The sequence below is a fragment of the Haliaeetus leucocephalus genome, unplaced genomic scaffold, assembly GCF_000737465.1.
Source record: "Haliaeetus leucocephalus isolate CR32 unplaced genomic scaffold, Haliaeetus_leucocephalus-4.0 Scaffold495, whole genome shotgun sequence".
In the NCBI taxonomy this organism is placed as follows: Eukaryota; Metazoa; Chordata; class Aves; order Accipitriformes; family Accipitridae; genus Haliaeetus; species Haliaeetus leucocephalus.
The window spans coordinates 4,490,231-4,515,419 of NW_010972931.1; the positions used below are offsets into that span (position 1 = coordinate 4,490,231).

A 25,189-nucleotide genomic window follows, 5' to 3' on the forward strand; every position below is an offset into this window, starting at 1 on the left:
TATCCTAAAGGCATGTATTTAGTTAGTTGTGCCACCCATCCCCCTTTTTGGAAAACGCAAACTCCTCACGCCTTGATGTGCAGAACTCCTTCATGCCACCTCAGTGCATGTGCAGTATCCATAGCAGAGGTACAACAGTCGCTCTTATTTGGGCCTGATCCTGGGCAGCAAATGATGTGGCCCACTGATGCTGTGCCTGTTCACACCAGCTGAGGAAAAGAAAAGGTTCCCCTCTGACCCGCTCGTGTGTTGCTCTCCCCTGTTCCCCCTTGATGATACCCACAGAGCACCATCCTTTCCAGGCTGTGGGCAGAGGACGGCTGTCCAGCTGAGAGTTTGTGGTCCCTGCCTGGTCCCTGTGGGGACAAGCTTGCTCACAGTCCCACTGCCTAAGGACTTTCAATGGCAAAAGAGAAGACAGCTAACATTGTCCCCACTGTGCATACAGCCAGGCATGGGTTTTGCTTTTGCTCTCTTAATGCTACGCTCAGTATAGCAGAAGCAGGCAGGCACATGATCTCCCTGAAGGCAGGATCCAGTGTTACTGTAGAAACTGGCCACCAGCTTCTTTTGTAGCTAGCAGCTGTCACTGTGTGGTTACAGCCAAAGTGTGTCACTCCTACAGTGTCTGCAGGCTCTGGAGTTTGTTTCTGCTTCTGAATCCTCCGTGCTACAGCTTGGAGATTAAATCTGCACCTTCTATCGAAGCGTGTTAAGATATTTCTGAATTGTGTCTGGTTTTAGAACCATTCTTGATTAATATTTGATGTTCTTTCCAGGTTTCATTTTCCTTCACCAATACTTCAAGGCAAAGAGGAGCTGGTAAAGGCATTGCCATGAAACCTAACTTGAAGCAATGGAAACAACTCATGCTGTTTGGGATCTTTGCATGGGGTCTGCTTTTTCTGGTGATATTCATCTATTTTACAGATAGCAACACTGCTGAACCAGTTCCCAGTTCCTTTTCTTACATCGAAACTAAGAGGCTTCTGCCCCTTCAGGGCAAGCAGAGAGTCATCATGGGAGCCATACATGATCCGTCATTCTCCGAAACCATTGAAGGGAATGAGGTACTTCTCAATGAAGATCTCTTAGGTACATTTAAATCGGGAACTGGAAGTATTAAGAAATGGACTGATTTGGAAGATGCCTTTAGAAATGAAGATGAGTTTTTTCCATCCCAGGTAGGAAGAAAATCAAAAAGTGCTTTCTACCAAGTGAATGACGATTATTTATTTGCTGCTGGTCAGCCTCGGTCGCACAACCACCTTCAAGAGATAGCAAAATTCATCTCAGCCGATGAGGATAATCCAAAAGTAAATATTTTACAGAATGACTGGAGCCATCAGAGAAGAATGAGGAGAAGGAGCACAAAGCACAGGAGAAGCCAGATGCTTGATGAATCTGATGACTGGGATGGGCTATATTCCACAATGTCGAAATCCTTTCTTTACAAGCTCTGGAAAGGGGATGTCTCTTCCAAGATGCTAAACCCTCGACTGCAGAAGGCGATGAAAGATTATTTGAGCACCAATAAGCATGGGGTGCGGTTCAAGGGGAAACGAAACTCCAAGTTGACAGGAGACCAGCTATTTTGCGAGCTAAAAGAAAGGGTGAATGTGAAAACAATAGATGGCAAGGAGGCTCCCTTCTCCACTCTTGGATGGGAAAAGCACGTTCCCCAAATTCCACTGGGCAAATTGTATACACATGGTTTTGGGAGCTGTGCTGTAGTTATGTCTGCTGGTGCAATACTGAACTCCTCTCTAGGGGATGAAATAGGTGGGTGAAATGCATCTATCCATGTGCATATATATGTACATGTGTGTATTCATGTTTGTCTTTCAAAAGGTCCATTCTTCTCAAGCATAGGTCTGTACAGCCTGGTTGTTCTCTCTCACCAGTGTTACATGAGTGTGAGCTTATGGACTTCAGTGAAGCTGTTCCCTTTCAGGACAATATAACTGAAAGGAAAATCAGGCCTGAAGTCATAATTTGATTTAAAGAAAACCATCATGCCTTCTTATCATATTATAGCTTGTAGTATAAAGGAGGCACTGGTTTCATCAAATCTGCCATATTTGACATTTTGCTGCAACATGTGTTTATTTCTTCAGCAGATTAGAGCCAAGTTCAGGTTTTATTCTGCAAAGCTGTGTTGTACCTGTCCGTATTTTGCCGTGGCTCATAGAGAAACTGCATGTGGTGTTGCTATCCCAGGCTGTACTTTGTCTCCATGCCAAGAAGCAGCAGAGCATCCTCTTCATCCCTTGCATGTTTAGAGTTCACAGACAGAGAGAATTCAGACCCTTGAGCAGCCTCATCCACTGAGGTCAAGTCCCCTGACCTCTTTTCCAAGACTGAATTTAAATGAGTTGAAGTATCTCCTCCCATTGTTCTTTTCCATTGCTGCACTGAGTCAGTAAGGTTGCAGGTGCTGAGATGTTAATGACACGCAGAATTCACCACTTCAAGGTGGAGTTTTGTGGTAGCTATTCAGAAAAGGATTGCGGAGCTATAAAACTAATCCAGGTCAGTTTTATCTTTTCTTTTCACAAACGAGTGTTACTACTTGTGTTAACATCTCAGTAGTTCTTCTTTTAGTATTACATGTGCGGTATGCTAAAAGTGCTGAAAGAAGGATGAAATGTATGTCTCAAACTTGCTTCTGGAGCAGGAAGAGTTATTTCCTTCAGCTCTCTATAAAAACCTTTTGATGTGCACTCATTAATCCTCCCATCTTCCAGGACTTCACATCCCAATACCTGCTTCATTGCACTGTATCATCTCTTTGACACAGATGGGTTTCCTTTAAATCTCTGGGATATATTAGAGCTGCTATCATTATTGAACTACTCTAATAGGCTTCCAGCACAGCACGGGTGCCTGGCTGGCCTGCAGCTAAAATCACACCAGGGTAACACCCAATTCCACAGGAAGCCCAACTGATTTAGAAATCTTTGGGGTGAAAAAGCTTAACAGTGCCTCCCTTCTCTAATGTGTTATCCTTGACTGAAACGAAATCTTCTGTCAGTGTTCCCCAGTACAACTGGTTTACACCAGTACAGATTAGTGCTGTACTGGAGGATCCATAGCACATTGTGATATATTTACATAATTACATATTACAGCATGCATCGTGACATATTTGCACACTCAGGTGCAGCCCAAGTGTGGACTTTGGTGCTTGACGTGGTACCTGGAGCCCGTATACTCCTGTGTGTACCCCTTTTCTCGGGAACACTCTGGGCACAGAAAGCTTATGCCAATCTCTGAGGAAGAGCTTTCGATTTAATTGGGAAATTGTCATCTGATGCTGCCTGAAGGGAGGAGTTGCTGTTTGGTAAGGCCTATGCAGAAGTTTCACATCTCCTCCTACCTGTTTTACAGGAAAGTGTGGGGCAGCAGGAGTCACAGAAGGTTTTTTCTTCCAGTGTCTTCCAGGTCATGGGCAGGTACTTGTTACTGAGCAGAGAATTTGGCCCAGAACTATGGGGGGACCAACTGACTGCTTACAGCCATACCAGAAGGACCTAGTGCAAACCTATGGGTCTTAGTGGTCAGTGCATCTCCTGCGAAGTGCTGATATACTGGAGACACTGTGCCAGTGTTTCCCACTTACAATGGAAGATGGAAGCTCCAGCATCTGTTGTATTATTCCCATGGGGAAGAAATTACGCTTCCCCTGCAGAGTCCGGGTAGTATGCGGTACAGCTGAGCTCTTGGCCATGCCATTCCACCTCCCCTCTAGTCCTTGAAAAAGTGAGAAGAGTCTGACAAGGAAGAGAAAGATCAAACTGTACAAGATGGTCTTTTTCCCTGTGCATGCACAGCTGTAGGAGAAGACTGTCCTCTCCCAGAGCTGGCACTAGGGCTACAGCTCTTGGTTGAACATGCCAGCAAACCTTCTATTTTGGAGGCTCCATGGGTGGCCAGTGGTGCTGCTCTGTGGAATCAGCCTGGCACTCGTGCTGACTCGTTCCAAGTCCACAGAGGCACAGCAAAGTCAGCATCATTAGGGAGTGTGGAAAAACACTCCATGCATGAGGTCTGGTTTTTGGGCCATGGGCTGTACAGCCTTGGTTGATGAAGTTGCTGCAGGCAAAAGGCTTTTACTATTTATCCTTCCCAAAGAAGAAAAGGTGTAGGAAATCAGCAGCGGAGGACCTTTCCCTTCATAGGCCTTTAGCTCCCTCTTCTGTGATCCTTTTAGAAACGCAGGCAGGAATGTTAATTTGTGTTCTGCCTTTTGCCCTCCTCCCCCTCACCCCTCTGATTGGTTTGGAATGAAAATAGGTATGGAAATACTGTGCAAGTACAGCGAACACTCCCATCGTGGTCATGCTGTTCAATGGGAGACCCAATATTTTGGCATCACCAGGAAGTAACGGGGATCTGTGATCAAACCCCAAACTTTTTAGATCTTTAAAATTATTATCTCCAAATACTGAATAAGATTAAAATCGGTTGAGTTAAAACCAGCTATTATCAGTGTTAAGCTGCATCTTCATCATATATTTTATGGTGAAGGAAAGGTTTTTGGTCTTAATACAAAGAACTAGAATGGGTCATGTTGGAAATAGAGCACACTCTCTCAGTTAAGTTGCGAACCATACAATTCCTATTTCCCGACCCAATTCCCAGTTCTCAGTCAACAGGTTGTCAAAAAGTTGTCAAATGCAGGTCCAAATTTAGGTTCTTAAATTCATAAGCAGGTTTCAATTATAAAGGACCTCTGTTTTTCTTTTCCTTTTCCAAAAATGTGGAGTACCTGCAGCTTCTATTGACTTCATGACCTCTAGCTCCTACATGATCAAGATGCTTATGTTTAGGCAGATGAAGGCTAGGTGTTGAGGCTAGGGTTGTCCCTGCATAGGGACATAGAAAAAGCCTTCACTCCTTAGATTCTGAGGAGTTGGACACAACATGTTACAGCAAGCAAGTACAGCTGAGATTGGACTGCTGGCTTCATGTCACACGTTTTCTTTTCTGGAGTACAAGAAGTGCGCAGTGAAGGTGTGAAAGGACGGAAGATCCCAGTTTGATAGGATTAGGCCTGAACTCCATTGAAGCATGTTGGTTATCTTCGGAAACTTCTGCCTCTTCCATTTTTGAGGTACAGATAACCACATTTTAAATGACAAGATAAACAGCTGTATAAACTACCTATGGGTTAAGGCATTACAAGTCCATTTTGGCCTGAGTCATATTCTCTGCTTCCATTGATGGAAGGGTTAAAAGTAGACCAAAGAGGGGGCTATTGACAGGAACAGTATGTTTCTGGACAACAGATATAATGTTGTACTCTCCCTCACACCTTTTGGGCTTTGAGATCCCCTTAAAAGAAGCATTGGGAGGGTGATTATCTTTTATCCAGCGGAGCCTTGCACACAGCATCTACCCTTGACCCATACTTGACCTATAGCTGCTTTCTATTCTGCATGACTCCGAGGTCACCAGCTTGTGGGGAAACTTTGACAGTTCAGCTCTGTTAGATCTTTGCTACCAAGGGATCCTCACGTTTCTGTGTGAGCAGGTTTGTGGGCTGACTTCTTTACAGAGACTATTTAAGACTTGTACTGACCTTGAGAATAAGTACAGGGTATGATTAGTAGGTTTGGGGTAGTCTGAGATTTTCAGGTATCATAAAATACTGTGAAGCACAAGCTTATAGTTAAGCATTGTTACTCATTCAAATGTGCAATTAGATATCCTTGCAATTAACATGCTTTTGCATGGAGTAATTCTTTGTAAATTTTGCAATAGAAATAGCAAGCAATTGTGTGTACTGGGTGTACTAATAACCTTGCCACACTAAGTTTATCCAATTAAGAGAAATATTTCAGTATTGCAAGCTAAATTAATAGATGATGCTGAACTTTTTTCTGGTGGATTTTAATAATGTTAATAACATATGACAGATGCAAGAGGATTTTTGTTTGAGCATAGTGGAATGTTTATCATCCTTAGAATATCAAGATTAGGAGAAATGTGTAAGTTTTATCTTAGTTTAGATCATTTGTTCTATTTTTCTGTTCTATATTACTAAGAAAAACAAATTACCCCCTCATTTATGCTCCTAGATTCTCATGATGCTGTTCTAAGATTTAATTCTGCTCCAACACGTGGCTATGAAAAAGATGTTGGAAATAAAACAACCATGCGGATCATTAACTCTCAGGTAAGATCTTCCTTTTGTGAATTCAAGTCAGTGTCACTTCTGTACAATATGACATTAAATTAATAACTTCTGAGAAAGTGTTGGGTAATCTGGGAAATAGGTAGTGATTTAACAGTCACGACGTAGAGCAGGTAAAAGTTCTCCCTCACAGGGACGTTCATGCTGCTGTTGCTGTAGAGTGATTGCATAGTTACTTGATAGCCTTGTTTTAAAGAATTGGTTTGTAAGGTTTTTCATGTGACCTACATCTGTAAAGGCTCTGCAGGATGCCAGAGTTGGCAGTACAGAAGGCCTTCACCGCAATGCCTCTGGGATCTTCACAAAGCCCGGGCTGTGGGGATTCCAAAGCTCTTTCCTCATATTCTCCATTTCCCCAATTATTTCCTTGCTGGAAGGCGAAAGAAATGGGAACTGAGTTGTCTTAATATATAACTTTAGGCAAGTCATCGTTCTTTAAAAATTTGGAATGAACTAGTAAAAAACTTTAATGTACGCTGGATATTACACATAAGGTGAGTTTGTTTGTCTGAATGGAAACAGAAAATGGGATTTTCTGTATATGGGTGTCAACAAATAGTTGTGCATTGAGCTACAGTGACACCTTATGGTTGAGAGTGGTTTTTCAGTTTTGAAAAAACTTGCCTGAGCTCTGGTCTTGGGCAAACCAAGCGTCTTTCCTCTTTATGAAATGCAGCCCAAAAGCAACAACAGAATTACTGTGAGATTTTATGACATACTGAAGTGGCAAGTTTACTTAATCAACACCAGTAGTATGGTTGGCCATGTAGCATGCTCTATACATACTGATTCTTGCTGAATGAGAGCAAAATTTGCATTTACCGTAGTTCTTATCAGTTTGGTTTTTCTTCTTTGAGTGACTGCCCATGCAAAGTCCATCCTTGGTGGGTGTGTTCTCTGTGTGTACAAGTTAAAGTTCTTTGCTACCACAGAGAGGACTGTTCACTGGCATTCCCTTCACACTTGTTTTGTAGCTCTTTGTGAGGCCGCAGGACAGACTGGACCGTTGAAGTGACCTGGGTTAAATATGCCCACTTTCTTTTGCTCAGGGGAAGAAAGCAGAAATATCTTACTCTGGCTTTAGTGCTGAGATTAGTGTATCAGAGAACATTGATCTTAATGTCATTTATTTTACTTTTTGGGGTTTGTTGGGTACTTTTTTTTGACTGTTCTTTGTTTTACTGTTAGCCAAAACATTCTGGTGCTGACCATGCCTGAACTCCTGTGCCAGGCAAGGAGGAGGGTTTAGAAACTTTATTTAGTTGACTAGTCTCAGTAGGCTCCCTGTAGCAGAAGAGAGAAATGCTTCGAGGGAATGATCTGAGCTTTGTTAGCTCCCCAATGTATTCAGAGAGACTAAATGGCTGAATTAGCTGCTCTCTGATCCCGGCGGCAGGCTGGGGTCCTCTTGGCTCCCAGAGCTGTTGTGGTACGCTCCCACTGGGGTGGTAATGGAGGGTCCCGTGGTCTTCTCTGCTGCGCTGTACATTGCTTGCTCTCCACAAGGCCTCTCAAGAAAACACAGGCATGGCTAAAGTTCAGGCCAAATCAGCTCACACAGCTTCCTCACAAGTGTTCCTATTCCCACTGCCTTTCTGCTCTTTCAAAGAGGCCACTCGTGATGCTCTGGCCACCTGCTGAGAAACTGGCCTTCCCCTCTCTGGGGGTGAAATCTGCACAGGCCACTTGATAAAAGTTGCTTTCCCTACCAGTACCGAAGATGGGTTACCCATACAGCTTTACTCCTTCCCTCCTCGCTGTTGGAAATTCCTGCATTCAGTTGATTAAAAGGCTGCTGTGGCCTTCTTCTTCCCTCATGTTCTCTGCTGTGAAGGAAGCCAGTGCAGCCACAACAGATATTGTTCTTCCAGAAGAAACTCATCTCATACATATGAATGCAGACTCACTAAGAGCGAAATTTGTGTGGACACCACCTCCAAAGGACTCTTGCTTACTGAAAGGCAAGTAAGAGCTCCATTGTGTGACAACTGAGGAACCGAGCTTTTAAAAGCTTGACCTTTTGGTCTGTTTACTCTGTTCTCTCAAAAAAGAAGTTTACGTTCTCAGGCGAAAACTGCTCTGAGAAATGGAGTTGAGGATGCTGATGGCAGCAGGACTAATTCTGTTCTTGTAGAAGGCTGATGGAAAGTCATTAAGCTTGAAGTTTATGGTAGGAAGAATATTGCTATGGCAACAATATTATTTTTCTGAAGAAAAATATGCATAATCAAATATGGCTCATTGGATCCTAAAGGGAAATGAAAATTAGTACACATTTATTTGTCTGGAATGTTGATTAGTGTAACAGCTGGAGCCAAATTCACACTGTTTCAACCAATGCTGAAATCATTCAGCTCAACCCTGCCTGAGTTTGGATGCACCAGGGATCAGAGAGATCTGGTTAGGCATGGAGGGTCCGGGAAAGGATGAGCCAGCAGGAGCAAAGAGTAAACTTCCAGTGGGGTGGGAGGATCAGGCAGAGTACCAGGAGATGCGGGAGGGAGTTATATGAGAGCAGTAGATGACAGCAATATGACAGCTACTTCAAAAATAGCCCTATCATGTGCATGTTCCTGGAATTATTTTTCTAGGTATACCAGCTTTTACAGTCATGGTCTAATTTGCCTTTTTAGAGTTACTTGAAATGAGACTGTCTTGCTGTTGAAATGAGAAAGGGGGGTGGGAGTGCAGGGAAAGACGTTATCCTTGGGGGCTGTAGCCCTTCAAAGAAAGCTGCTCTGTATCTAAGAAGAGGATCCTGCAGGCGGTCTGAAATACTGTAGCTTTCATTTTCAAGTTCCAGAATACACAGTAACGTTGATATACAATTATGCAGCATCTCAAGTGGTCCCATCACATCCCTCACAGATGGAGAGTAATTCAGCATACTGCTACTTCAAACTGTCATGAGTGCTGTTTATGGCTAAGCTCTTCTTTATATATTTTTTTAACAAAACAAGATGCTTAAAATCGACCAGAATTAAAGCAGAACAAACAGCAGTGTGGGGAGGACTGTTCATTTTAGAGAAGGATTTTGCCATTTTTTTGGATCCCATTTGCTTTTAACGCTGTGCAATTCTTTGCATCTGTGTTTGCAGATTCTCACCAATCCAAACCATCACTTTGTCGACAGCTCCTTGTACAAAGATGTTATCTTAGTAGCCTGGGATCCTGCCCCCTACTCTGCAAATCTGAATGTGGTAAGATGTCTGCTTGGACCTTTCTTCCCAATCAGTCTGAAAGCACTGGAGAAAATGAATGTATTTAGTCTCCTGGTTCTCACTTGTCACAATGAACCCCAAAGTCTGTCTTTAAGGAGTGGGGAATGCTATTTCTGCATGAATTGGTCAAAATTGGTTTATTGGTCAAAAGCTTTTCATTAGCTGGCACTTGTACTGGAATGAACTGCTCTGAGATGCTAGGATAGATGGATGATGGGGTTTTTTTGATAAAATATCAATATTTTCACATAACAATGAGTTTTCTATGTGTTTGCCAAGGAGGGAACATTGCTAGATTTCAGAAGGAGTTTTTATCAGGAAAGGTGAAGAATTGCATCCATTTTTTCCCACCTTCCCTTCTGCCTTCCCAGACAAAATACAACACCCTAATGAAAATCTCTCTTGGTGCATTCCCCATTTCTCAGGCCTCCTCCCCACCAGTCTTCCCTTTGTGTCCACTCCCCCACAGCCATCTGTGCCCTGCCGTCCACCCCCTCAGTGCGAGCAGCAGGCGTCCATCTGGTTGTCACTGGGGGAGTCTCTGCTTTGGCTGGTGCTGCAGCTCCAGTGGACCAGTTGATCTGATGGTTCTTGGCAGGGGGAGCTCGGAGCTGAGCAGGCTGCAAAGTAGAAAGTAAACCTTCATCTGCTGAACTCCCTTAGCAACAGATGCCAGAGGCTGCCTGCCTCCTACGCAGGCTGCCGTCAGCCTGCTTCACGTGCTGCTGCTGCCTCCATCAGGGACAGGGACACTTCCAGAGGAAGGTTCACTCCCCGGACCTTGCGTCAAGGCTCTCTGAACCCCTGTTTGACGCAGGCCTATGAAGGGAAGATGGGGTTGGCTCGTCCCGCTGCAGTTAATTGCTTATTGGGAGTCTCTGTATGGAGAAAGGAAGCAGAATAGCCCAGAGTGAGGACTGGCATTCTAGGAGAAGCATCCACCAGTGCAGGCAGCTTTGCTACCTTTGCTTCTGTTCTGAAGAACCCAAATGAAGCTAGTTTACGTTGTTGTTCATGTAGCTTTCAAAACACATTTGATACTATAAGATTAAAAAAATTCTTACTTTCTTCCTCCCAGTGGTATAAGAAGCCGGACTACAATCTGTTCACTCCCTATGTACAGCATCGCAGAAAGAATCCAAACCAGCCGTTTTACATTCTCCATCCAAAGTTTATATGGCAGCTCTGGGACATCATTCAGGAGAACACTAAAGAGAAGATACAGCCCAACCCTCCTTCTTCAGGTTTTATTGGTAGGTGTATCAAAGATGGGCCCAGTAGACATGTTAGATTAAAAAAAAATTTAAAATTGTAAATGTGTACATTGCACAAAGATCAAGTCCATACACAAGTAGTGTTTGTTCTTGGTGCTCTATACAGAAACAATGACTAGCTAAAACACACCATATGGGAACTAGAAAATAGTTGGGTGAATTTAATGTTCTGCTTTCTTGCTCTTCTCATCCATAGTATGCATGCTATTTTTATAAAACATGTATCTGTGAGAAATTTGTATTATTCCATATTAATTTATCTGTTGAGAACCTACTCAATTCTGAAGTTCTTTCTTAGGATCATAGAGCAGAGATGCATCAGACAATAAATGAAAGCATATGGCAGATCATACAGAGAGGAAGAGAGGATAAAATCGCTGACAGGCCAAGCTGTATTCCTTACACAGGTCAAGGAATGGGATTTCCCATGCCCTGTCACGGCTTCCAGTGCTCAGTCTGAAAGTGCCCAAAGCATCCCTCTTATTCTTACACTTGAAGGAATAGAGTTTCACTGTATTTTTTGGTCCTTCCTTAGTATTTCTTGGGGGATAATTTGGCACTGTGCCCACAGTTCATACAGTATAATGACTTACCTGATGCATAGCAGGTCCTGATCGTGAATGTCTAAAAGATGCAAGTAGTCAGAGTACCAAGGCTAAGTCAGGGTCTTCCTTGCTCATGCTTCTAGAGACACAGAGGGCAACAGAGCTCCAAATACCATCTTCTGCTTTGGAAACTCCATCCTTTCCTCCTTGATGTTGTGATATTGGTCTGTGTATTTGCTGCAGTCAGAAAATGCTCTTTTTATTCTTTCTGTCTGAATCTGAAAGCGAAGATACCTGAGATTGCATCCAACATGGGAAAACCAGTTCTGAGGACTTAGTTTGGGCTCTGTATACAGTGTGGCATCCCAGGATGTTGTGGAGCTCACCAAAGGCCTTAGGCAGGGTGCTGAAGCTCTCAGACGGATGACATAAAGGTGTCTGGGAGATGCTGATCTATGACATGAGTGGGTTTTGCTTACCTAAAGCATGAGTGGAAAGAAGAGGAGGCCTTGTGTGTTGAAGGAGGATGGCTTGGTGGTTGGTTGCTTCTTGGAAGTGAGATTTTTGGAACCTGCTTGTATAAATTCATGGGGAGAAAACTGCTCATGTGGAATGATCTCACCAGCTGCATTCACATTTTGCAAAAGCATTTCTTGGAGTAATGAAGTTGTTGATAAAAATAGGTTAACAGCTGCTGATCATAAGAATAGTAAAGAGGATCATTGTGCTGTCAATCTGTACTTCCACCATATATAAGAAACACTTCAAAAGCTTTCTTTGAAGAAAAGGAGTTAATTTCACTATAAGAATAGAACAGTAATCTTCAACCCCAAATCTAAATGTTCCTGACAAAAAATATCCTTTAAGGAGAGAAAGCTTTGAAAATATCAATCATTAAACAAGCAAAAATATTAACAACAAAAGCTGTATAGATAAATATACTCTGTCTGTACAGATGCAAATTTGCCTCCTTCTCCTCTACTGGGAATTTTGTTTATTTTGTTCTTTTCCAAAGAATACGCTTAGACATTTTGGTAATGCTATTATTAGCTTTAAGAATACAAGACAGTAAGACAAGCTTATTGGGAGTCATATCCACCTCATTTGATAACTAGCTACTGTTCTGATAGATGCATGTTAAATATTTTATTAGGGAGAGGCTTCCTATTTGAGTAACCTTATTGAATGTATGTCTACGCATTGCATGTGTGATGTACTATAAACTGGGAGACAGCACAGAAACAGCAACTGTGTATTGTCAAAGGTGGACATAAAGGGCAAGATAAAGCATAAAAAATATAATGCTGCTTGGCAGAAATCTGAAAAGTCATGTTGGTCTTCAGATCAGGTATAGCTCAACAACTCATGCAGCAAATAATCCAGTTGGAACTGAAGCTGGCAGACACAACTGAGTGCACCTGTATGAAAAGTGTATCCTGAATATTGAGCTTCTACCTGATTCTTATAAAATCTATAAAATGATTTCTTATAAAATTAATAGAAAGAATTGGTAAGTGATGGCCATCATAAAATATGAGTGTCTTAATTTCAAGAAGATATGGGAAAATGGTTTGTTAAATGGCCACACACCTAATAACATTGTGCTCAAAACAGCTATATGAAGGAAGATAGGCTGTTAAATAGAGGGTATGAATTTTCACAGGCAGAGGGACCTGTATCCCTGAATCTAAGCTCTTTATAGCATAGACCATAGTGATTCTAGTCACTTTATTAGAATAACTTATTTTAAGTCTGTGTGCAATGCTCTGCAATTAGAACGATTACAGACCTTGCGCAAGGATCTGTTTGTCCATATTTACACCAGCAGAAAGTCAGGTAGCCCTTTGTGAGCTGCGGTTACTCACAACACTGTTGCTGCCAGTAACATGGAAAAGGTAAAAAAAAAAGGTTCTGGATCAAGTGAAGCACTTTTGTTTCAAGCTTTTCAACCCTCTTTAGCCCCAGTTTGCAAAATTGGACAACACAGGATATAAATTAAAACATGGAAACATCAGACTATTTCCTTTCAGGAATGTCAGGAATGTTTTAGGGTGGTCTTAGGCTGTTTTTTCAGTAATTACGTTTTTCATCTGACAATTGTATCTTTTTCTGCTGCTTAGCACTATTTATAAGAAACTGAGTCTTCCCAAAGGGAGGATGCTTGGTAGAATGCATTCTCACGGTGTTCTGCAGCAGTGAGTCACCATCCTTCAGCAGTGATTGATCTCAGGGGAATATTTTTACGATGTTAATAGCTGTATTAAAGTACTTAAGTCACAATATTACTAAGTCTCTTGGAAAAGGGGCCAGTGGGTCATTTGTGGGGAAGAGGTAGTCTCTTGCATGCTGTGACTTCAGTGAAGTGAGAGAGTGAGACGAGGTAGGATCTTTTTTCCTGATTTCTCCACCACATGGCAGCTAGGGAGAACATTTTTTTGTGCTTCCTTTGGGATATGGGCTGCCCTATCTTGGCATAACTCCTTCCTGGAGCCCCTGGCTCCCCAAAACCCTAGGTATATTAGCTCTGCACCAGCATGTTGCTGAGGAGAGGCAATAGCACTGTGATAGCCGGTGGTTGGGGTGAGGGAAGCAGAGCCCATGTCTCAGGTGTAGAGGATGGGAGAGAAGTGTTGGATTGGTTGTGCTTTACAGGTTACGTACAAAATAAGGCATAAGTCTTGATGCTTTAGTAATACCGCATTTTGTGTATGTTCACGTATGGTTTTAAACCTTCAAAATGTGTCACTGCTTCCAGCCATTTCTGAAATGGTAACACAACACACACACGCTACGGAGGTCTAAAACTAGGTGAGATGAATACCACCCAACACAGATCAGCTTCCTCCAAGAACAGAGTTTCTCTGTTCCTCTCTATTGGGTTCTAACCTGTAGCTGTTCCTGTCTTTGGTTTTCTTTTAAGCAGCGTGTCAGCTCGCAGCAGCCCATCCATCACCGGTGCCAGGCTGCACCTTAACAATACTACACGCAGACGCACATCTGACTGCAGTCCTTTCCACTAAATTTGTTATTACTTCAGCATTGTTTTCTTCCCAACCTAGTGATGGGTGTAAGTTCAGGACATTGTTGAAAGTAGGCTGAACTCATTGCCTGTCAGATTGCGGCCCATTTGTTAGGGGTTACTTCTGGGGGTATACCATGTCTAGGAAGCATTAACTTCGCACAGACAAGTCACCCTTCAGTGTGGTGTTGTCTAGCTCAAAGGCTATGAACAACGACCAAGAAAACAGAGATATGTTTTTTTGTGGGGAAAGGTTCACCAGGGTAAAACAAACCTTTTATTTTAATCTGGAAGTCTTTTTTAGCTTGTTTTCTGAGACACGAATGTGGCCTTTCCCTGGCTTGTAACTTTGCCTTATGTGGCATGTCATAGCTTAGCTAATGTTACTCCTCATTATAAATTACTTACTCTTTGTCTTCCTAATCTAATCCTCAGATGAGCTTTGAGAACACATTCTTGCATATTTTTGCATCATTTTTGCCACCTTCATGCTTTTAAACAAAACTGCACAGTATTCTCATCATCTTGCATTAGCATTAGGCAATTACCATGGTGGCTTTTTGCAGTTGGTTGTTGGTTCACATTTGGCTGAAAATTGGGTTTGCTAAATGAGTATTGATATGTTTACATCTCATCTTGGACTTTGATCTACTCCAGTTTTTTCAGAAGAAATGTAAGCATCCAACCACCAGATCTCGGATTTGGATTCCACTGGTAAATCCTAAATTGACAGTTGAGGAAATGTCACTGTTATTAGAGAAGGATTTGCCCTATCTTTTGGCAGCAGAAGTAAGTGTTACATCTTCATTTCTTATTAATACATTTTTTACTGTGAAATATGAACTCAGTCTTCCTCCCCTCTTTCTGAACATATCAAAGCTCAGTTTTTAATTGAGGCTGATGGTGTATAAATTGACAGTCTCTATTTTTACCATTCTGCTGTAAGGAAATTGTTCCTATACCCTCCTTGGTAGCCTGTGTAAACAACCTATTTCTGACCTTACATTTTTGTAATCTGAAGACCAAGACTAAAACTGCTTCCTAGGGTTTCTCAAGAGCAGCATTCTGTGTGCATTGGATGGGATGGTACATCAGCATTCAGAAAGTTTGCGGGCTTTTTAATAAAGTCTAGATTATATACAGACTTTTCTATGAACATTTTGCTCCTGTCCGTTGTTCAGTAACTGGATTTGCTATGAATTCCACTTACCATAGCCTATCAGTACACTTTGCTAGCTTACCTCTTCAGAGGTGATTTTACTTGAAATTCACATTTATATACCCTTATATACGCAGCAGCTTTTGTCTTTTGAAAAAGCTAGCTGAAAGCTCTGACTGTGGTACTTTTTTTTTTTACTCCCAAATCAAAACACGGTCTGTGTAGATTTTTACATTTTAGGTCGTCTGTGTAGGTGGTAGTCTTTGCTATGAGTTGTAGCTTTTAGCGTAACATATGAACCACTGAACACAAAATGATAACTAAGCCCCGATTACTTTATTGTTGGGAGAAAGAAAGGCTTGTTTGAGGCTTTACAGTTGGCATTACAGATTTAACAGTTATGCGTCATTAATAGTTGATAACATTATTTTAATCTTCATTTGCATGCATCGAGACAATAGTACAAGCAAGACTATCATTACACTGCAACATTAGGAGATCATTGTATGACTAAGAACTTAAATTTAAATTGGCTTCAGAGAGCATGTTGAATAGAAGAATGCAGCTGATCTCCAGCTCTGCTTAGAAAAAAATACACTTGCGTGAACTGAAAGAAACAATTCCACATTAAGAGTTGCCTTTATTACTGTTACTTAGTTGTTTGCTAGCAGTTGGTGAAGGAACAGAATAGTGCCTACTCTTTCGAGCTCAGTTTTGTTCAAGTATTATCACACAAATAAATAATACTTCCAAATACATAAGCTTTAAATTCTTCTTATTCTAATAAAAAGCACTCTGAAATTTGAGCATCTCCTACTTCCTGAAATACAGAGATAAAAAAGCAAACTGTCATCACATAAAAAAATCTTTACTATTCTAATGTATCACCCAAATTTGAATAATACATTTAAAATTATATGATAATACTGGTCAGCATTTTCCAGTCTATGCTTATATTACAGAATATATTATTGTGATTAATGTTCAGCTTTTTGCATTTGGCATTAAGTGATAAATATGTCATTTTCTAGGTCTGCTATATAATGCAAGTATCTATACATCAAAGATGACAAGTATTGCACAATTTACTAAGCTTAGGCACAGGGCAATTTGGTGACAATTAAATTCCTTAATATTTGGGTTTCTTGTGGTTAGTATTTGTCATAGTTCATGAATTAAACAGAGGTAAAAGAACCCTTTTTTAGAAGCATAGTATTTTAAAAAGCCAGAGCTACTTTTACTGTATGTTCCAAAGAATAACTGAGGCACATTTGGCCCAGTTTCATGGAGTGACAGATTTTTCTGTGGCACCTGAAATCCAATCAAGAGAGACTATAGAAGTAGACTAATGTAGAGAAATCTGTATGTTCTAAATGCTTTATGTTTATTTGTAATGCTTTCAAGTGCACAGTTTATCAAACTTACTAGTTTGATAGTAAAAACTTACTAGTGTGTCTAGCTAAATTCTTTTCTGTAACCAAATTTGTGGTGTGTGTGAAATAAGACACATTGTGAGTATAATAATCAGATTATGTGTATTTAAATGTTTTCAGCATCTCTTGCATTTTGTTAAAATGATGCTGACTGCTTGCTGAATGTTTGAATTACACTTATTATTCTAGATGCTTTCATACAGCATCTGTTGTATTCAGATATATTAAACTATATTTTATTTACTTGTAAACTAGAGAACATTCTTTTTAAATTAGTGTGCTAACCACAAAACCTAATTGTACTGTACAAAAGATGCATGTTGGAAATTCAAAACCTCTTCAGTCATTAAAATTGCCAAGAACAAATTGAAAAACATTTTCTCCTTTTGATTAAAATCCATAGTATGTGTTCATTTGTATAAACGATCCATGCAAGGAATTGAATCTTAATTTAATTCTGGTTTAAATGTTTTCAGCACAGATTCTAAAAGCTCTGGAGTTTGTTTGTGCCAACTGGACTGATTTTAAACCATACCCAACAGTTCCTGACACCATAGATATCTGCCAAATAGGAAAAAAAAGTAACACGTCTTTCTTTTATTTTGAAATACTAATAAATAATATTTTGAAATACATAATACTTTATTAGCATCTAATATTGTACAGTTATAACAAACTTGCAGGTTGACTGTTTCTCTGACAGCCACATCATTTCTTTGGAATGATATATTTTTAAATATTTTTTAAAGTATTCTATGATCACAATCTTTTTTTGTTCAAGGCAGTATTTAGGAACATTGCCATTCAACTATAAAACATTCATAAAGCACACCTTTGAATGATCTCCTATAAAACAACTTTTCTCCACGCAGGCAGAATTATTTTGCATTATTCCATTTTCACAGTTGTAATCCCAATGGGACTTTTGAAAATGCAGCAAGGGTTTTAGAATTAGGTAAGAGTGGCCTATACAGGAATATCTTCAGTTGTGATTTTGAATGTATGGTTGCACCAATCATGTTTGCCAAAGCTAAAATCATGCCAGATACCCTGACTTTTTTCCTTACTGTGAAATTTAGATTGGATATTTAGATCTAAAAGTTTTAAAGCTTAAGCATCAGATCTAGGAGAGACCAGGTCTGATGGTCTTTTTCTCACCTGCTTGCTGGTTTCAGAGTCATGCCTACGGTATTATTTTTGCATGCTTCAGTAAACTTCTGAAAAGATTCAACAGCTCCATTTCCATCCTTGGAGATACTCAGTACTGGGCTGGGCAGGTCCCGAAGAAACCTGATCAAACTTCAAAGTTGTCCCTGCTCTGAGGGTACTTTGAACTGCCTGCACAGTTCCCTCCAGACCCCTCCACAGATCTCATGGCAACATCATTACTCAGACTGGCAATATTTCTGCTGGTTTGTACTGGAGCTTAACAGGTTCTTGACCAAATCCCCTAGGCATGATAGTAATACTGCTACTACTAGATTAATCCAATTAATGTAGTTAACCCAGTTTTTCCTGAGCTTTTTTAGGGCCCACTGATGAAAAGCAGACTTTGCATTCTGTCCCATGGACTTCTCTCGGCATTCATTCTAAGGAGTACTGCACTCTTTTTTGATGTTTGCATGCTATAGATAGCTTATAGGCTTTCCCTTTCAGGTTTTACTTTTTCTTAAGTTGTGCATGTCCTCTGACCTTCCCTAAATGCTTTGTAATTCTCTGCTTTCACTCCTATTCCCATGCCTTAATCCTTATGAGTGTAAAAAAAAGCCATCTCCTCTCAGCTTAATCCTTGCACATAAAACTGACTTCTGTTTGTGGTCCATGTGAGGTCAGTCAGGGAGCAGGGCTCATGCCACCGAGCTTTAGATGTCTCTGGTGCGGGTCTATATTTGTGTTAGTCAGCCTCAGACTTATTGGAGCAAAAAATAGGCACCTCTTAAATAGCTATGAGACCTGTGTTCCCCTCTACATGTGAAATTTTCATCCCGTACTGGGAGTGCAGGTAGAACTCATGCGGTACAGGTGTCCGTGCTGCCACTCAGGCTTCCCTTATAGTCAACAGAAAGAAACAGGAACTTCTGGGGCATGGCTTGTAAGACCCATTTTTAGATGTCTGCTCTGGGATGAGTAAACATGGGCTGCTTCCTAAAAGTGCCACTTTCTTCTACTGATAGCAAAGGAGCCTGTGATACCTATCTCAGGTGTGGGTAACTGCACCAGTGGGCACATTTGGTCAGATGAATCACACCTTGTTTTTATTTTTTCTCACAGTGCTCCTGGAAAAGCCAATTACATTATCTTTTCACGAAGCTCCAAAAGCTTCTGACCTAGGAGAGTGGAGGAGAAGGTGTTTGATAGCAAGAGCCAGACTCTTATTTTCAGTTTCTGCCTACTCACTGGAGAGAAGCAACACTTACAGGGAACAATTCATCCCATCCTAAAGTAGACATCTAAAATAAGTCAGATGAATTGTGCCCTAGAAATGCCTGTCTCCTGCATTGTCTATAAAGAGTGCTTTAGACTAGCTAGGTCAGAGATGGGCATGAACATCTCAGTGAGATTAATTCTGTCCAGAATATAAGGTGTTGGGACAATGACTATCTCATCATGCTCATTAGTGTCTCCTTAGGTCTTGTGTAAGCCAGACTGTGCTGTTTTATATGTAGTAATCGTGCATTGACTGAAAACTAACTTAAGGACTGTGAGCAAAGACAAATATTGAAGTGCAGCATATGGAAATTCTTCGCCCTACAGGCTATCAGACAATTTGGTTTATATTCATACTGATGCTGATGATCATAGGGGAGTGCTGAGATATCAAACAAACTTGCAGATGATACTGAATCAGACAGTGATGTGAAAAGTACATGCACGTAAGAAGTAAGTAGATAGATAGGCATGTACTCTACTTGGGTGGGCAATATAGGGAAAGGAAGTAAACTTGGGAACTACAGGTTAATATGTGTGGGAGGAAACATGAAGAGATTCAGCCACAGAAGAGAAACTAGGAAGCAATAATACAGAGAGAGATGTGTAAAGATAACAAATGGGGTGACAAATAGGAGGTGAGGTAGGGCTTTGCAGAGCAGACTGGCAAGCAAAACAGGTTAACAGAAGGAAGGTCAAGTCAGTAAGCAGTCAGCTGCATAATTCTTCTTTATCTTTGTGATTGCATCCAAAACATAAAAGTTCAAACATAACATAAAAAGTATTTTGGGTATCAGGTAAGTGCCAAAAAGCTATTAGTAATTTCAAAAAAATTGTAAGATCACTGAAGGTAACTGAGGGAGAGAAGGGAAGATGGGGAAACTGAGTTGTGAGGTAGATGAAAATATAGACAGCTTAGCACACTTACACCTGCTGGATACAGATGTCAGTAACTCACTGCAATGTCATTAACACCTAGCAAAGAGAGGAACTGAGTCAGAGTGGTACTAAAAAACACGGGCTGGAACATGAGACCCTGTTTTAGGAACTTAAGGAAAACAAGCCAGACGTGGTATTAGAAAGTAAAGAGAATAAAAGCTGAATATATTCTAGTACATGGACTGGTGTAAATGTCCTCATGGTTTAAACTGCTGCTATTCTTTTAAAGATGGTTGATTCATGGGTTTTGTGAATTTAGATTTCAGTAACAGCTCTACAACACTAGGGCTGTCCCCTGTGGAGGGGATTCACATCCTCTAAGGCACGGGACAGAACTGCACCCATTTATTCCCTATTTTAGTGAGGACCCTATTCCTACCCTACAAAGAAAACAGCTTCTTGTCAAAAGAGGTTTTTTTTTGCCTTCCCTCCCTTCTTTATACAGTGCTATTCCACCTTCTGTTTTTGAACAAAACAGCAGGAGCAGATCATTCCAAGGGAGAATTTGGGGGCTGTGACAGCTAAGTGGAGGGACCTACCTCCTTGGGTTCATGTAGATTGAGTGTATAATACTGCATGCCCTGGGATCTCTCCCATAGGTAGTTGGGATGGGAGTGCTGGTTGTACCGCACTGTTGGTCTCTTTGGCTGGGGTTCTGTGGTGTTAGAGGTGCTAAAGGAGAAAAACTCTGGCATTGACCACTGTTTTTCCCCAGAGTAGGGTTTGGGCATTTGCAGTGTGCACCAGGTCTGGAAGTCTCAGGAGCGCTCCCATTTCCACCAGGACAGATAAGCCTCTGTAGCCCAGGGACACCTCAGTATGTGGTAATCTCTACTCATTGTCTTAGCTCATCTTTCAGTTTGTTGACCCTAGACTTCAACACAAAGATGTGCTGTAAATCAGCTGTTACACTCAGAAACTAGCCTGTCACTTGTGTTTCCTCCCTCAAAATGTCATTGTCCAGCATGAGCAAAAACTTGAGTGGACTGTCAGAAATTATGGTTATTTATGAGCAACCTGATCTGAAATCCCAAGACATGGACTGGATGAAACAAGGCAGGAAGTGCAAGGAGCTGAACTAGATAGCCCAGCGTGCCTTTTAGATTGATTCTGGAGGGCATTGATCCACAGATCACTAAGAACTAGAACTCTACCACTTCTAAGTGCTCCATTAACTAATCTACAGGAAAGTCAATTATATTGCTTAAAATTTTGTCATTATTGAGCCATACCTGCAGTGATGTGGCCATCTTCACTGCTATTAATGAAATTATAAGAGAGTCCCAATTTTTGTTCTTGACAGTTTTCCTATCCCACAAATGGCAACTTCCTTTATTAATTTTAAGGTTAGCCGGGTAATGTGGCAGTGAAATGAAACACGCTCTGGTTAAGGCTTGTACTTTGTGTCAGAGCCAATTTTCCTAAGACATTGGTGGTACAGCTTTTGAAACTGGCTCCAGGCTTGGCTCTGGGTGCAGGAGAGAAATCATTTTACTGTCTGTTTCTGGACGTGGTTCATTATTGCACATGTTTCGACCATCCATCCTCTGATTCAGCTGGATAACAGTTACCTTGGAGTGGCAGGTGGGCTCTCCATCACTGGAGGAAGGAGGTTGGCAGTGGAAAAGCTGACGAAAGCATTTGTAAAACTGAAACAACAAACAAACAATTCTAGACATAGTTGCTAGGCAGGCTACAATTCAGAGCATCTCTATAACAGCTTGGAGGCAAGGAGACGGTTTATTAAGCTCATACTTTTTGCTCAAATAGGGATTAAATGGTTTTTTTGCCATGAATCCATGTTTCTTGCTGCTTAAGACTAAAGTTCTTTTAAATTTGTGGACTTTTCCTTTGAAATTGATGTGCTTAGCTTTTTGAGACCATAGACTCTGTAGAGTGTAAAGCTGTAGAACAATCGAAAACATTTTCAGAACCTTTCATTTATGATAAAAGAAGATTTAATCACAGAAGTAATTGTTTTTCAGTTACTTCACACGTCAGGCAGGGAAAAAAATCATTTTGATAATCTAATGATACACAGCAGGGAGAACATAAGGTTCTTTTCATTAGCAAGCCATTGAAATCTCTGTGTTCCCAAACTGCAAACTAGATTTCAGAAAATGCCTTTGCTTAATTAACAAACCAAAATAATTTTTTACGTTAATTCATGTCACTTGTGAGAATTACCCAAAACACCTTTGATGCTTTATCATTCCAAAGCTGTTGTACAGAAAAAAACCCAACAATTACATTAGTTCTCATTTGTAAGTGCAAAGTGAGCAGAATTAGTACAGCTGTCCCCTCTGAGAGTTGACAGTCATATTCAACGGATAGGGACACCACTAATGCAACAAATGCTCCAATATATTTTCTATATTTTATTGTTTTTTAAGTGGAATCTTCAAAAAAATGGTGTCTGATGCTTACTCCATCATTTTCCTTTCACATGGCTATGGGAAGCAGAAAAGGATCCCAGAAGCTGTGTGATTGATGTGAAAGTATTGCACTTTAGACAGTGCTGTTGATCAATACCTGATGTTAGTCCCTTTGAAAATGTGCAGCAGCAACAGTAAGATTTCTTTCATTTCAAAGCTATAAAGACCTTCTGTTAGTATGGATTTACAATTATGCCATAGGAAAACAAAGTTTGCATAAGCTCACCTATATCTGTCCTGGCCCAGTTTTGATCTTGACCATGGGTTAAGGAGAGTAACAGCATCTTAGGACTGTGCCTAAGGTCAAAGCGAACCTTTACCTGGTTTTAAAAAAGAAATTAATTTCCATATGGCCTTTCTTAGCCGCTATTGACAGTGCTGATGATAGTCTGCCATTGACATGTGGCAGGCAAAAAATGGGTTGGCATTTTATGGATTGCTCCTTGCTGTGCTCAGCAGGGGTGGTCAGAGGCTTTTCCTTGTGGCAGCACTGCTCTAAGGAGTTCACCGTCCTCAGCCTTTCTCTGTAAGACTGTTCACAAAATTCTCAGAAGCTGTGGGCTTTTGTGCTACCAGTATGTGGCTGATGCTTCTTTATGTGTCCTTCTGCGTGTATTTAGACTGCCTTCTTGGCAATGTCTTCCGGCCTAAAGAGAAGCAAGTGGATGGAAAAAGTGGAATTGGTTCAATTCCAATCTAAGACCAACATTGAATAAGGTGGAGAAGTTTCAAGGAGTACATTGATACCTTAATATTACCGACAGTCTGAATGAACCATCCAAAAGTCGTCAAGGGAAGAAACATGGGTGATGCTGGTTCATCTTTCTGTTCTTGTTTCCGCTTGCCAGTGTGCAAAAGATGGTATGCAAGCCCTTTATAGGCTTGTTACTCCTTCCTTATGATCGTTGTCCTACCCCATCAGCTCTACAGGGCTCACAACTTTTACATATCAGGGACAAGTGAAAGCTGCCCTAATAAAAGGAACTATCACTCCACGTAATTTTACAGAAGTAATACTTAAGGTGTGCAACACCAAAGGAAAGCAAGAAAGAAAAACAGTTTGGGTGACTGCTGGGAAATTGCTGTGAGAAAAGCAAAATTTGCGGTTCACTTTTGTTTTCACTTTCTGCTCCAGGTATCCTCATCATGATGTCCATGTGTAACGAAGTACACGTGTATGAATACATCCCTTCAGTTCGACAGACCGACCTATGTCACTACCATGAACTCTACTACGATGCAGCTTGTACCTTAGGGGCCTACCACCCACTGCTCTATGAGAAGCTGTTGGTGCAGAGGATGAACAAAGGTTTGCAGGATGATCTGTATCGGAAGGGGAAAGTCATTTTGCCAGGGTTCAAAGCTGTCAAGTGCCCTGAACGAAATAATTTCTCACACTTGTAGAAGAGAGTCCTTCAGAAACAATGTGCAATAAGGTACTACTGTCGTACTATAAACAAGAAGAGAATACTTGAAAAATGTATCTTAGACCAATCTATTCTTGAGTCTATAAATTGTAATTAAGTAGCAGGCATGAGGAATACTTCTTTTCCGAGCCTGAGTATTTATTACTGCTTTGCAAATAGTAAAAAAAAAAAAGGCTTAGCTCATGAAAGGTGCAAAGGACATACTTAGGCAGAAATATAATGTATTGTTGTGGGTGTGACTGTCAGAATTTGTTGGTGGTCTCTTATGCCACATATGCTAGAGTGTAACTTTTTTTTTAAATGAACTTATTTAACTGTTAAACCTGGCATTGTGAAACAGCCTCTATTGTTCATGTACAGAGCGGCCAGTTGAACAATGCAGCATTTCTCATGGCTCCATGGGATTTTCACACTCTCCAAGAATGAAGTAATTGCTACTCTGAGCTGTGCAGTCATTGACTAGAGTAGACTTTAATTCCCATTCATACGCAGGCTCAGTTACAGACCTTCAACTGTATAGGGGGCCTTATGGTGGCTATAAAGGCAGTGCAGATAGAGATGGCTGTACACACAGCTAAACCAGTTAAACTACTGGATGCACTTTTGATGCCAGACCCCCATCCATGCTCACTCTGACTGCATAGGGCAGAGGGAAAAGAGAAATGTCTCATTTCTTTAGAGAGCAACAACATATTAGTAACCCATTCAGGACAAAACTGTCCCTGGGAAGCCTATCAAGAGGGTGTAAGTAAGTGAGATGGAAATGATGCCTTCCCCTGGTCTGCACAGATGAAGAAGATCCAGGGAAAGCCGGGGGGGCTGTGCAGCACTCACACATCACACTGAAAACAAGCGTAGAGGGAGGTCACCTTTCTGCAGCAAAGATAGGATTCAGGATTAGACATCATTTCTTAGGTATTTTGTTGGGATCCAAATCAAACTCACTTGTTCACAAGTTACTGCTGTTTGTTAAGAAAGTATAGGGAGTTTTCTGACAAAAGTAGAGGATATCAGCATTTTTTATTTAACGTTTGAAAGACTATACCCCAGAGAAGCTGTAATGCCTGCAGAAGAAGTGACTACGGATTGCACATGGACATAATTTGGTATT

At 41.0% G+C, this 25,189-nt stretch overlaps 1 protein-coding gene across 1 annotated transcript; it reads left to right on the forward strand.

The window, feature by feature from the left end:
* Positions 1-836: 836 nt before the first annotated feature.
* On the forward strand, positions 837-24,734 carry ST6GAL2 (ST6 beta-galactosamide alpha-2,6-sialyltranferase 2). The gene is made up of 5 exons (XM_010575690.1): positions 837-1,782; positions 6,084-6,181; positions 9,298-9,399; positions 10,499-10,673; positions 23,787-24,734. Exons 1-5 carry the CDS (start codon positions 837-839, stop codon positions 24,053-24,055), a joined length of 1,590 nt encoding a protein of 529 aa, XP_010573992.1. The 3' UTR covers positions 24,056-24,734.
* The last annotated feature ends 455 nt before the right edge of the window (positions 24,735-25,189 follow it).

Bases quoted from the DNA above. Each gene is read 5' to 3' on its own strand.
- ST6GAL2 (XM_010575690.1), top strand. From the start codon at position 837: ATGAAACCTAACTTGAAGCAATGGAAACAACTCATGCTGTTTGGGATC. The intron at 6,182-9,297 runs GTAAGATCTTCC...CTGTGTTTGCAG, and splicing joins TGCGGATCATTAACTCTCAG to ATTCTCACCAATCCAAACCA. The intron at 9,400-10,498 runs GTAAGATGTCTG...TCTTCCTCCCAG, and splicing joins ACTCTGCAAATCTGAATGTG to TGGTATAAGAAGCCGGACTA.